The sequence below is a fragment of the Diabrotica undecimpunctata genome, chromosome 3 (genome assembly GCF_040954645.1).
Source record: "Diabrotica undecimpunctata isolate CICGRU chromosome 3, icDiaUnde3, whole genome shotgun sequence".
Classification (NCBI taxonomy): domain Eukaryota; kingdom Metazoa; phylum Arthropoda; class Insecta; order Coleoptera; family Chrysomelidae; genus Diabrotica; species Diabrotica undecimpunctata.
In genome coordinates, this window is record NC_092805.1 from 21497166 (window position 1) to 21511664 (window position 14499).

Consider the following 14499-nt stretch of genomic DNA (forward strand, 5'->3'; position numbering starts at 1 on the left):
ATTTCTATGTAAAGGTTAACGTTGCAACGTAAATTCTTCAGTTTTCTTATACATCTTTTTTGCAATATGAAGATTTGAAATTTGTTTGTAACGTTGCCAGATTTATCATCTTTCTGATATCACTAGTCACTTTGGTTTTGCCGAACATTTATACCAAAATAAGCTGGAACTCTGGATCTCATTAAAGTTGGCACCAAACTTGTTTTTCAGGGCAGGTACAATATCATTTCTAAGTAGTATTTCATAATATCGCTTCTTAAATTTTCTTCTATACAAAACGACTCAATTAACTAAGTACCCACTATACTCGACCATAAATTTAATTTTTGTGGTCTTTGAGTATGATTTTCGCGTATCCAGTGAGGATTTACCTCATTCCAATACCTTAAATTTTAGCGACTTACATTCCCACACACTGTAAATCTTACTTCGTCGGAAAAACATATCTTGTTAAAGAAGTTCTCGTCAGTTACAACTTTATTACCTCACTAAATTGTAATCTATGGTCTTATTTATCTTCATTTAATTCTTAAAACAACTGAATTTTGTAGGGTTTTGTAAAGTTTTTTGTAATTTCTAACAGGTTTTGGTCTACCTGTTCGAATGTCATCTTTTACTCAGGTCTACAGGTTACAGGTCCAGGCCAGTCAAATTCGACTTCGAAACACCCTTTGAAGTGGTCATAAAGAACCACCAAATGGGTGGAGAAGTTGAACTGGAACTAAAAGAAGATTCGTACGGATGGATCTAAGATAGATAAAAGGGCAGGAGCGGGAGTTACTGGGCCTAATTTCACGCTATCCAAATCTCTTGGGAGAAACTCCCCAACTATCTTTCAGGCAGAAATACATTCTATAAACATTAGTGCTCAAGAATGTCTCACCCGCGACACTCGCGGAGCAAGAGTCTTTATTTTATCAGACAGCCAAGCTGCCTGAAAGGTTCTAATTGTGAGTCCCAGTTGGCTTGGGACTGTAAACAATGCCTCAAGAAGCTGGCGGAACGCAACAAAGTAATTTTGATGTTGGTGCTAGGTCATAAGGAAATTGCAGGAAATGAGAAAGCTGACAGCCTCGCTAAAGAAGGGGCTAATATCCCACTCCAGGATGCAGAACCCTTCTGTGGACTATTGAACAGCCACACCAGAGAGAAACTCAATCAACTTAGATTATATTGGTCTAACACACCATGACGAAGGCAAGCTAAAAGACTAATAGAAGTGTCGCCTACTGTAACAAACCGCCTTCTCGAAATGAATAACAAAGATATCAAAACGATCACTGACTTTCTCACTGACTGCCCTCTGAGATATCATCCATCTCAAAAAAAGGGGCAAATCAGAGAAAAAAAACTATCGTTTCTTTGATAACGAAAAAGAAACGACAGAACATATACTATGCAACTGCTTAGCACTGTTCTGCAAATGACTAAAATTCCTAGGAGAGGTCAGTCTAGCGCCCTCTGGCATAGGAAACAAATCACCTAGGAAGTTAATCAACTTTATCAGAAGTATTGGCATCCTAGAGTTCAATTAGATTAAGGTATGCACAAAAGATGAGGTCTTAACGACCTCAGATAATCTAATCTAAATCTAGACGTTTCCAGACTTTTTGTCCACTCTGTATTTCTGTTGTAGTACACGTTGTATTCATATTCATTATAAATATGTAAATTGCAATGTTAACAATTTTTCACGATTAAGAAGCTGACGCGTTTAAAATACATATTCAGAGCGGAAAATGTTATGAAAAATGATTCACCACAGGAAGAAATGGGTTGATATGCATGTAGAACACAATAAATCCTTTTTCGATGATAAATAGATGTTTTACTAGCCTGTTTAGAAACTGAATTCTATTATTTACTAATAATAGTTAACGATTTAATGTAGTAAATTATTTGTCAATTCCTAAATTCAAAAATATGTCCATAGTCCATGTTGTGAGACCGCTCCCGTAGGAACAATGTCTCTGATTCGGTTTATTTGCAAATTCTTGTTAAAAAATCTCCCCTTTTAAACAAATCTGAAGGGCTCCGGGCGAAAAAGTTTAAACAATTTTTTTAAACAAATTCCAAAAATCACCTTTTTTGCCGGAAAATATTTTTTTAGGTTTTTTGTGTCATTCAAAAAAATCTCTTCGTCTTTTTTCTCTACAGTTGGCAGTTTTCGAATTATAAGCGATTTAAAATCTGAAAAATGCCAATTAAAATCTAAAAAATGTCAAAAAACGTATTTTCGAGGATTGAAAACTCATATGTAAATGATTATTGCCGCACTATATGGTGCGCCTCAGTAGCACTTATACATAGTATACGTACTTACGCGAAAAAATCCAAAAAAATATTGATATTAATTAAATTTTGTAATTTATTATTAACATAGTTGATTTTGAAATTTATTGTGTACTATTGTTATAAAATTTTAATAAATTTCAATATTTGTTGGTAATTTTTCGCGTAAGTAACTATAATATGTATTAGTGCGACAACGAGCACCATATAGGGCGCCGCGCCGCCGCAGAGGCGGCTTAAATATCAAGTGAACGCGCATAATTAACAATTAAAAAATAACGGTCTAAATTAACAACGTTCAATGATTGCTCTTCAGAATCTTGAAACTGAATGTTTAAACTTTAATTTAGGCACTTGGCAACCTCAAAAATAATAATTTATGTATGAGTTTTCAAGCCTCTAAAATGCGTATTTTCGCATTTTTCAGCTTTTAAATCGCTTGTAACTGGAAAACTGTCAACGTTAGAGAAAAATGACAAAAAACCTAATAAAATGTTTTCCAGAAAAATAATGTGATTTTGGGAATTTGTTTAAAAAAATTGTTTAAACAATTTCTGCCCAAAAATTTCGACCGGTACCATTCAGGTTTGTTTAAAGGGGACATTTTTGAACAAGAACCCGCAAAGAACACGAATCACAAACATTTTTCTTCTTAAGGGATCGATTTCACAACATGGACTAGTTTGTAATGCAAAAAAATCACATCAAGATTCGTTAAATAAAACAAAAACTGGTTTGACAATACAAGCTTTAGGATACTTATAATAACTATTTTAGATAGTAATAAATAGATACAGATTTATCAAGTTAAGATTATGCAATTTTTCGGTAATGTCGCTTGATGGGTTATTTAAACATGTTACCCAAGATAAACTAGTTGTTAATTTTTAGATAACATCCATATTTCGACAATTCGGTAGTTTTAAATGTGCTATGAAGGTTGTCTATCGAGAAAATGTGGAATTATTATCTACAAAAAGTCATTGCCAGCTATACCGGTTTTCTAATTCAAATAATGAAGCAGATACCTCCGAAACATTTTATTGCTCTAAAATCTCTAAAAGAATTCGTTAATACTACTTTAATTTGCACTTTTATTTGTCTACTAAGATTATTTCCCATATTTATGCAAAATCCTATTTATTTTATAAGATTTAAACCTTTATGATTCATTTCCTGTATCGTTAAATTTCACTATGTTTCACTGTTTCTCTATAATAAACATAAATGCTTATGCATAAATTCCGTTAACCATTTTAGTTGTATAAATTAAACTATAGTGAGAAGAGCCTTAATTATGTCGGAAATGGCCTGCACGATTTATATAAATTTTGGTTTGTTAAAATTTTTGTAATTCGGCCGATCTTATGGTAGTATTTACATTGTTGTCAGATTTTTCAATTTTTTTTTTATATTTCGAATAGATCACCGTGCACAGTTCACCAAAAATAGATGAAAGTCTGAAATTCTAACTGCCTGGGGGAACAATGAAGCGAGAACACACTCGGAAGGAAAAAGATAGCCTGTACGCGCGGGTGAACTTTAAAATATAGGTATAATCGGAGACACAAATATAGAAAAGTAAAGTTTGAATAGTTTCTAATAGGTCCCGTACATAATTTTTATTACTGTCATTACTTTTCTTCAGTATATTTCAGTATATTTGTGGTATTTGTTCTACAAAGTGAGATGTGAAAAAATAGATCCAACAAAAACCGCTTGTGTTGCTATAAATTATGACATTATAAACCAAAAATTATATTTTTATATTGACCATTTATACTTTATATGTATTACCATTATATTGACCAAAAGGTATCGGAGAAAAAGTGCGTAAGCAGTAGGATAATAAAGTAGTAATAAAATCGTCTAATGCAATACTAATAGAAATTAGATGTTCGGTTCCGGTGAAGCATAAATATGGTGTTTTTGTGCCAGTACCTTTTGTTAAAAGTGGCCTTTAATTAAACTCCATGTTTAATAATATAGGTACACAACACAGATTTGCAAATTTGGAAATGACTCTCCTTTGCGGCTCGTACAAAAAATGTTTCGAAGACTGTACCGACTTGTTCACGTCACAAATATGTTTCATGTAATATCCTCTAAACACCACAATTTCGGAGTTGTAATATCCCATTGAATGAAGAAAAAAAGCTGAAAAAATCTTATACAGATATTTGAATGTTCTAAAAGGAATCAGAGGGGTAGCCGGTGAAAAATCGGTGAAGACGTACAGCTGCTTTTGTTTTTTTTTAAACAATCTTAAAAAGTGAAAAGCATAGTTTACATTGCTGTCAGATTTTCCGTTTTTTTTTACCTCAGTTGGTTCGGTTATTTCGTAATCATATATAATCATATAATCATAGACATTTTAATTTAGAAATTTCATTTGAAATTTTCAGACAATAGCAATACCCCAAAAACCAAGTAGCAAGCAGCTAAGTATTTTACTGTAACATATGGAGACCCACCTCACAATGTTATTAGATATTAGATATAGCAATGCCCAGAGATGGATTGAAAGGTGCGATTTCACCGTTTTGGCGTGGATCACTTTAATACCGTTTATAAAACAAAACCCTCCAATATTCAGGAATTAAAAGATGGAATTACGGTTAAAATATAAAGAATTGTACTGTCAGATATGTCGCAAAATTTATTGCAAACTTTTAAAGATTTATTTTTTAATTACTTAAAATTGTGCTTGGCATAATTTGTCGATAAACTACTTTCTAATGTCTCTTCAGCTACTTTTCTGGATAAAAAACTTTTTATTCTCATTCTATCATAAAAGTTAAGATAATGATTATTTACCTATACCGTCACTAATTTACGAATTAATAAGTGTTTTTAAATGTAAAAATCTCTATGGCAAGCGGCTAGGTATGGCGAAGTGTCATCGCTAAATTTTTAAAAGGGGTTGTTTAAGTAAATAGTACAAATGAAACAGTGGCGTTCAAAAATCTGCCCGAATAGAAGATAACACTAATACATAGTAATAACTAACATCTGGTGGATACGCCATTAATGTAATGTCAAGCTTCTGATCGTTTTTCCAGTGAGAGGAGTCCGGTAATTCGAGACAACCATTACGTGCATTTCGTCATAAATGATATGACCTATCCTGCCTGTCCAAATACAGTTTGTCTCTGATCTTGAGATGGGCAGATCTCAGGGTAGGGAGACGTTCTTTCCTCTCAGTGGCGAGACAATCCTTTCTGTTTTTGTCGCCATGCTCTCTCTTCGTGATTTGCGCATATTACTAAATATTGCGCATATTTCTAAAGTAAAATTGGGCCGTCTGTACCTATATATTAATCAAATTTAGTAATATTGTTCCTGGAAATATAAAAAAAATAATATACATACTGCGAAACTAAAGTGCCTTAATCCCGTGAATAAAACCAATTTCCAATGGCGGGATTAAATAAGTTACTTTAATTTCTAAGTAATATACTATTCCAGTCCTCCGAGATACTTTTACCTACTTGTTAAAAATATATATGGTTATGTTAAGTATTAAGCTCTAAAACTATGACAGTACACTATCAGATAAAAAGCCAAATCTCCATTCTACCATTCTACGTGCAGCGGAAAAGAATGTCTTGTATGTCTATTCTTATAGTAAATTCTCCCTTTTGTTATTTCAACTATAAAGTTATAATGTGACAAACAAAACTTGATGCAGATCATTAACGAATCGAATAATCATTGAGCAAATGAAAAGGATATCAACTTTAATAATTATTTAATATTTTTATCCAATTTTATCAATACTTTTGATTGCAAACACAACGAATTAACTTTTTTCTTCTTTAAATGAAGACTAACCCAAGACGATCAAATACAATTCGAGAACTACATTTAGATCCTCAGCTGAATTAACCTTTGTAGATTTCAATGGGTTGTTGGGCATCATAAACCTTTCCACAGCGACCTGAAAGATATTTTGTGTATAGTCCAAAAGATCTAGACATATAATATTTTTCGTTTCGGAGCTACGTTTATTGCCGTGTCAGATTCTAAAAAGATCTTTTCCAGGTATTTATGGTCTTAACGAACAATATAGCAGACCTGTTTCTGCGCCAAACTTTTTACATCTTTTTTGGGGTCCCAAAATTGACATACTCAGCAAAATTCAGCTTGTTCGTATAAGTTTTAGATATTCAGTGGTATTTTCGTCTCTGACGACTGGACTATTATTACATTTTAGTTCACTAAAATATTCTTTCTGGATACACATGAAAAATGTTGACACAAGTATTTTTTCCCATATTTCAGCTTTAATTTCCATTTTGGTAGAAAGATTTTTTTAAAATTACTTCTATAGATTAAATAAACCAATCTCCAAGCATTTAGGAGTAAGACGATGAATTATTCGGGGATCCGAATTCATTTAACCACTAAGTACTTTACTATTCAGTCGTGAGATGACTTAGTAATTGTAAAAAGTAACTAGAATTGTCGATAGCTTTGTTCGTCACAAGTATAAAACGATATAATTCAAACAACAAAAGATGAATACCACCGAGACATGACATCGTGTAGAGCAAAAGAAAATTTAAGAAAGAAAATAAAATAAACATCTATTACGACACTCACAGCTCCTGATATAGGACTTACTCTGCTGCAGAAACTGTGCAGCGTTGAAGCCAGGTCCTGCTCCCGTGCCAGAAGCTTGTGGTGGGAATAAAGAGTTGACGTTGATCGGGCTCCCCAAACTGTTGAGCATACTTGCCATTGCGGCCACACTGCTCATCCCGTATGGGGAACCCACTGGAAAATATAATCAACAAATAACAAAATAAGGTTTTTAATGTCTCCTATTACATAAACTTTTAATTTGTCTACAATATATATACATATTTTGAATATTTATTTTTATGTTCTAAAATACACTTCAAAGAATTCAGATCGTAATACTATAGCATTAAACTTAAAACACATGATATAAACATACGAAATTTTCAAACAGTGCATAAAAAAGGTGCATGTTACACAGATTTGTATATGTGCCATTCATTGTAAAAGTGAATTATATATTAACTGTTAACTATTAACAATTTTATAGGTAGCTAATGAATGCCAAAAGATAAAGCTCAATATGTTTGATGATCCAAAGATGAATATTTTATCAAAACAATAACAGAAATCAGAAATTTTGTATGCCACAGATTCAAAATATAGCTAAATATTTTCTTGCGAATACAAGAACACATAATTAGAATAAAATTGTGCATCAACTCCTAGAAACCTACAAAACGGTTGGTTTTATCATCAAATTGAGATCAACTCAAGAAATTTTCACCAATCTAAGACAACCAAATTTCTGTTTTTCACTGAATATAAATAATAGATTGTTCTTAATTTAATCTTGGAGGATAAAAGAATATTTTTAGATATATTTTATACTGGTGACTCTAAAATGTAAAACGACAATGCTAATATAGAAAATACATTTTTGATAAATATTTGTGGCATTATTACTGATACAGCTCTACACTAAAATTCATCCCATGTAACTAAGTACTTTGCTAAAAGAATCCCCAATGTCTGAAATGATTACTACTATTTAATCAAATTGGTAAAATACACTGCCGAGTATAAAATTAGGGTCACCCCATAATTATTGGAAGTTATTTTAGAACATTTTTTTTTTTGGACTACAACAGCTAGAGATCACCGCTTTTCATTTCCAGTGCTTTGAGAAACCGAACAGTCACAGTCACCTTCGTAATGATCTCAAAAAAATGGGAGATATAACCTAGACCTGTATTCCTGTAAACACTAGACTGTCTTATTGAATTTTGAACGAGAATATTTGGCTTGGACAACAGCGGATCAGAGTTGAGTACTCTTTTCCAATGAATCAAAATTGTGTCTTATTAACTCAGCTCAGCATTTATTGCTGAGTGACTTATAATTGTTGGATAATCAGTTGCGGCATGTGAAGGCATATGTTTAATGCTTGCATAAACTTAATCTTTATTAAGAATGAGATGTTGATTGTGAACACAAGTACCTCATAGTTTCTAAAATAATACATTTTACCTAGTACCATGTCCATAGTTATTCTTGGAGACGACACAACATCCATGTATGTTAATGCATGGCTCACAGTGTACAGATAGTTACTGAGTTTCTTGACAATGTTCAAATCAAGCTATTTATTTGACCTGATCACAGTCCAGATTAAAATCCCATTGAACATATTTGGAATGAGGTGGACAGATATGAAAAACCACCAGAAATTCTAGAGAACTTTTTAGCATGTTGGTGCAGGAATAGAACAATCTTCTGCAGAATGCATTACAAAATCTGATACAAAGCATGCCTCATCGTTTGCAAGCTGTTATCCCTGTCAGGAGGAAAAACTCACTAATGAAGTCCTTAACATTTCTTTTGTTAGCATATCAATTACTACCATGGACGTATAAACACAGATGGACTCAGTTATTTACATAAAAATGTGAAGCCAAAATTATTTGACTAGGTCACATTCTCAGCACCTTCAAATGTTGTCACATTTTTTTATTAAAATATCTTATTCACGTATCGCTGAAAATATTGCTATATTTATTTTATACTCTACAGGTGCTATCAAACCAAAATAATAATTTATTACTTATATTAATATATTTAATTGTAATTAAAACATCAAATGTGCACATAGTGTGCATATCATTTAATAATAGCATATAACAGATATCAACCAATTATTTTATACGTAGAAGCACTGAAACCTATTTATTAATGGCAACAGTGTTTACATTTCTCTGTCTTATGGCTCTACGTCAAACTTCAAATGCTGTTCCATGTCATGTCCATGTTTGTTTACTTTTTACCCAAGATGAGGAAAAGTTGTTTTTCGATATTTTGGCTGTATTTTAAGTGATATTTGTAAATAGTGAAATAAACAAATTATAATAATGGTGCTACAGTTTTGCATTTGCAAAAAAAAACCGAAATATTTACATCCCAATGTCTCATTTAATTTGTAAGTACTGTTTGTTTACATTATTTAAGATGAGGAACTGAGGAAGCCTGTGTGTTTACATTTTAAAATATGTCTTTCATAGGCGTACCATTGGGTTTATTCATATTAATTAATGTATTGAACAAGATATTAGTTCATGAAATTAGTATAGACATTTTTAAATTGTAAGTAGACATCATCTGATTAAAAAGATCTGTTTAGTAGCTTTTTAATTTAATATTTCTCATGAATTAACAATAAATTAGTGAAATGAATAAAACTCATTTATTTTTCTATGTAGGTTTCCAAATAATATTGATTAATGTTGAAACTTACTCGTAAACTTCAACAGAGAAAACAGTATAAAAAAACCTTTCAAAGCATCCTTTTTGGTTATTTAAACTTGTAATGAAGCTGAAAAATATTTCAGATTTTTTAATAAAACTATAAATAATATCTACAACAGACTAGTTAAAAACATTATGAATATTTTGATTAATAAAACCATACAAAATGTCCCAAAATCAATCTATGAGCATTTTGGTGACCATATGTATGATGAAGATGCAATCGATGGTCACTCTATGCAACTTTTAAAATTGGTTCTTGAGAAATATTTTAAAATTGGAATTCATCATGAAACAAGGACTACTTTAGATGTTAACACCGTGCGCATAAGAAGCGTTCTTACTAAGACTGTTTTATTTCGCAATCAATAAAAATTTATTTCTATACCAACGTCTTCTATTATGTCTATTTACCATTTTTACTTTAATATTTCTGTTCGGTAAATAGCTTTCCAATAATTTATACATTTTCACGCCTACTTTTTAATAAGTATTTATATTTGCAAATAATTTTATGTCAAATGCCAGCAAGAGCTTTGGAATGATCAATAAATAATTTTGTAGCAGAAACCCTTACTACGTGGAATCTATTGATATTGTATTAAAACAAATTTGTCACAATTTGAAAAAATATGTTTTAACACATTATCAATAAATATAGGTATGTACTTAAATTTTACAAATGTATATTTTTTAATTGTTTTTTTTATAGTAGGATTATTTGATACCTATTAAAAAATTAACTTGAGCTCAACTATATTTTATTGTATTAACTTTAAAGCAAATAAAATTGTATTTTATTTTTTTTATAAAAACGTGTTTTTATACATTATTACTACTTCCAATTATTAACGTCTGAATAATTATCCCCGCGAGTAAAAATTCAAGCACGCTTATGCTCATTGAGGAAGTATCACAGTCTATCGATACCCGTTTTACTCCCCTTTACCCTCTTGTCTAGGAATATCGAAGCTTCAAAACAGTGTGTGTTTAAGGTATCTTATTGCTGGGTCCATCTATGTTTATACGTCCATGATTACTACTTTTCATTAGTTTTAATAAACTTTGACCACAATTTTTTTTTGAGCAATTAGTTATCTATGTTACAACTAAAAAAAAAAAAAATAAAAAAAAGAAAGTTTTTAAAATAACTACAAATTACTGGATGACCCCGACTTATGCTCGGCAGTGTATTTTATTACTACACTAAAATATTTCGAATTAAAAAAAAAACAGGAATATAGTGGCTACTATACAAAAATAAGTGGAAGTATATTAGCGATTGAAACATAGTTGGATTATATGCTAGAATTATACACTTTGTAAAGTGAAAGCAAGAAATAATCTACCAAAAATGAGCAAAAACATAATCATGAAACCTGAACCTTTTTCTAATCTTTCTGTAGTAGCATTTACTGGACGAAATGGAAAAAAATATATCTTAAAAAATCATGTGCTGAAGAAATTTAAGTATATAAGAAATAAAATTGTTAGAAATACAACTGAAAATAATGTCTTTTATATTATGAGAATATTAAAATCAATTAACTATTATATTTATTGTTTTCAATTCATAAACATTGTCTAAACTTAAAATTCACTTACTTGTAGGTGGTCTCATCATGTCGTATGTACTGGGATGTATACTCTGGGCCATTTTGGGGAAAGCATTCATCGGCATTTGCATCATTTTAGCCATGTCGGGTTTGTATTCTTCTTTGAAAGGTTCTTGTTTTAGGGCTCCTTGTTTAAGTTGTTTCTCCCTTGATTCCAGCATCGCAGCTGCTGCAGCCAGATCTTTACCGCCTCCTATAAAAAAGTAACATTGCAATAGTTTTATTAAAAGGATATAAATGAGGTACAATAGTGCTGGGCCAAAATTGATGACATAGTATTCTTAATACTGTTCTATTTTCTTGTGGCAACTTGATATACTTCATATATATAAATCTATATCTGGGTTAATATTTGCCCATCCTAGTGCTCAAGATAAAAAATTATTATATGTATAGTTGGTTCTATGAAGAGGAACAGAAAAGGTTTGGTTAATCGTGTTATATGGAGAGGTACATACAGACCAATCTGCTCAAGTAGCTGAGGACACAAGACTGTAAAATTTAAATAGGCCATAACGAATCTTTGCATCTTTAATTAACCAAAGGTCATACAATGAGAGAATACCAAGTTGGGTTTCGATTTGATCATAATTTACTTGATTTAATTCAAAAGGTATACCTTGTTTATATGCTACATATTTCAAGAACTTGTGTGAAACTGTCTCTAGATGAGGTCTAACTGAAGAACAATATAGTAATTTAATCGCTTCAATATTCTGAAAGTCTCTAGTGCATCTTTTTATAAAGCCAATCATTTATGAAGAGTTGAAAATTATTGACATATAATGCGATTCAATGACAAATACAATTTATTCTGCCTCATGATACAAGAAAATCTGAGAGACAAAATAGTGGATATAGTGTAAAAACTATCATACCTACTCAATATCAGACAATAATGTAATATTACAGCCAAAAAGAGTGTTAAAGATATTCAATTTAATTAACCCCATTATTGAATATATAACCACACTAGAGTCAGATAATTTCGAACCCTAATGACTTTCTGGTGATGCAGATATTGTGAAAAAATTCAAAATAAAATGGGCCATGCTATGCAGATGGAAAAAAAAGCTCCTGGTAAAATAACTACTAAATAGGTCTGTCAGAAGAAGGGGGCAACCTAAACGATATCTGAACTATGTGCAGGAAAATTTAAGGGATATTGGACTAAGGAGATGGAGAAGACAGACACTCGATAGGGAATTTGAGGCAGGCCAAGGCTCACGAAGGACTGTAGTTGAAATTTATGATGAGTCACATAAGCCAAAATTAAGTCAAGTAGTAAGTTGAAACTATTGGACCAAGACCAGGTATCAGCAATATCCAAATATAAACAAGAAAACCCATCTACTTTGCACTTCCAGCCGAAGGGGGGTTGTGAAGGAATAGATAGTATTGGAATAATGGGCCAGAGTCGCCAGATGATGAAAATCGTGATGTCAACATTTTTTGTTATATATTTTGTTTAAATTTAATACTCAATAATTAATGCATCACCTTTTAAAAATAGTGACTATTATTCTTTACTAAAATTTCCTCTAAGACAATCAAATTTTGTATGGAATAATAGTAGACAGGTTATTGATTTTTTAGGATGGTTGTTATTAAAATGATTTTGAATTTTAAGATGTTAACACTTTTTTTAGTGAAAGGATTTAAAAGTTTGGAGTAATTATTTTGTTCTAAAATAACTTTTCAAAAGATGAAATGGTGTGAAGGGCTAGATAATTTAATTACTCTGTCTGTTCTATTAAACATTCTTTTAGATGATGTAGATGCACTGTTGTTAAACTTTGTATACCTTCTAGCCCAAACATCTCTTGTAAACTAGTTGGTAATAAATGAAGAGTTTTGTATTCTTTTCATTTTTTCATTACTAAGTTTGCAATATTTGCCAGAATAGGTGAAGACATGGTTACTCTGGAAATCTGAAAATAGTATTGATTGTTGACTACATGAAAATTTAAAACAGAATCTTATATTGTCTAAGTATTCAAGGGAAATATGAATAAAATCTTTGGTATTATTCCATATGACCTTACTGATTCCACCTAAAATGGTTCGAACTAAGTTACCATAATTCTGGCTTGGATTTATAGAAAGGTTTAAGTATTCATAATATATCAAACTGAAGAACAGGAGAAAAAGAAAATACCAATACATTCAATTTTTTAATAATTTGTCATATAAACCATTTCTTAAAAATAATTAAAGTAAAAATTAACCTAATTCAAAAGGAATAATGTCAATATGAACTATTGTAACATCCAACATTTAGGCATTAAGGTAATCATGTTATTGGCTCCACATTAACTAAGTTAATATGACCTGGTTAGTCTCTCATGGATTTTTAGTCTAAAAGAAATAAATATTACATGGCGGAAGGGATACAAAAACAATACGTATGTCACCATATAAATCAATATTGCTCAATAATGTACAGGATCAGTTGGAATAAAATACTACAATTATAAGTAGATACAGAACCATATAATAAAATATCATTAACATAAAGACAATACATAAAGAAATCTAACAGCATACCCTTGATTGAAAAACCTCTTTAAAGCACTAAGGTAATGTATATAATATGTAAAAATTAATTGTTAAAATTTTTGCAAGTTGCCTGAGAAAAGTATTAACAATAGGTGTGATTAAACAATTAGTAATGAGATGAGATTAAAACTGCCAATATAGGACTACTTACCTGGCACCTCAATTTTATCAGGATCTTCATCTTCTCCAAAGTCACTATCAGACATATTTTCTTCTTCATCCGTCATCTTTTTAGACTAGCAAACAAATAGTAAGAGTATTGTAAATCTTTAATTCTGTAATACAAACATTTAGGTGTTAAATAATCTACTAAGCAAAAAAAAATAAACAAGCATACAGTTAATTTTCTATATTTTAGCTAGAAATTGACTGATTCAAGAATTCTTAGTACCAGGAAGGGTAATTCATATATTATTAAAGCTCAATATAGAGGCATCAAAAATTCATAAGGAGTTGTTAAGTAACAGAGACTGAAATTTTTATTTCAAGACAAATATGGCGTTAACCAACGCCCTAAGATTACTGAATAAGATTTCTAAGCTCTATCAGAAAGTTTAAACCATCGTATTCAAGCTCTACTAAGCCCAAAGACCTGAAGGAGAAGTTTTTTTTGCACTTTTTGGTTATGAATTTTTAACGCAACTACAAGCAAGAAAAAAAGAATAAAACGTAAAAAACGACTTAATCGATAATTTAGAAAGGCGCA

The 14499-nt window shown here is 31.1% G+C and overlaps 1 protein-coding gene across 6 annotated transcripts in view; it reads right to left on the reverse strand.

Annotated features, from left to right (window-relative positions):
* Positions 1-14499, reverse strand: part of LOC140436560 (protein strawberry notch-like) — a 60198-nt gene that overhangs the window by 45361 nt on the left and 338 nt on the right. For 2 of the 6 annotated variants that reach the window (XM_072525479.1, XM_072525480.1), the window contains exons 2-4: positions 13945-14029; positions 11224-11427; positions 6898-7071 (exon numbers count right to left, since the gene is read on the reverse strand). In XM_072525479.1, the coding sequence (XP_072381580.1) occupies positions 6898-7071; positions 11224-11427; positions 13945-14029 (463 nt within the window). Of the gene's footprint in view, positions 1-6897; positions 7072-11223; positions 11428-13944; positions 14069-14499 lie in introns of all 6 variants that reach the window. The other 4 variants (XM_072525483.1, XM_072525482.1, XM_072525481.1 and 1 more) reach the window with 3 other exon arrangements.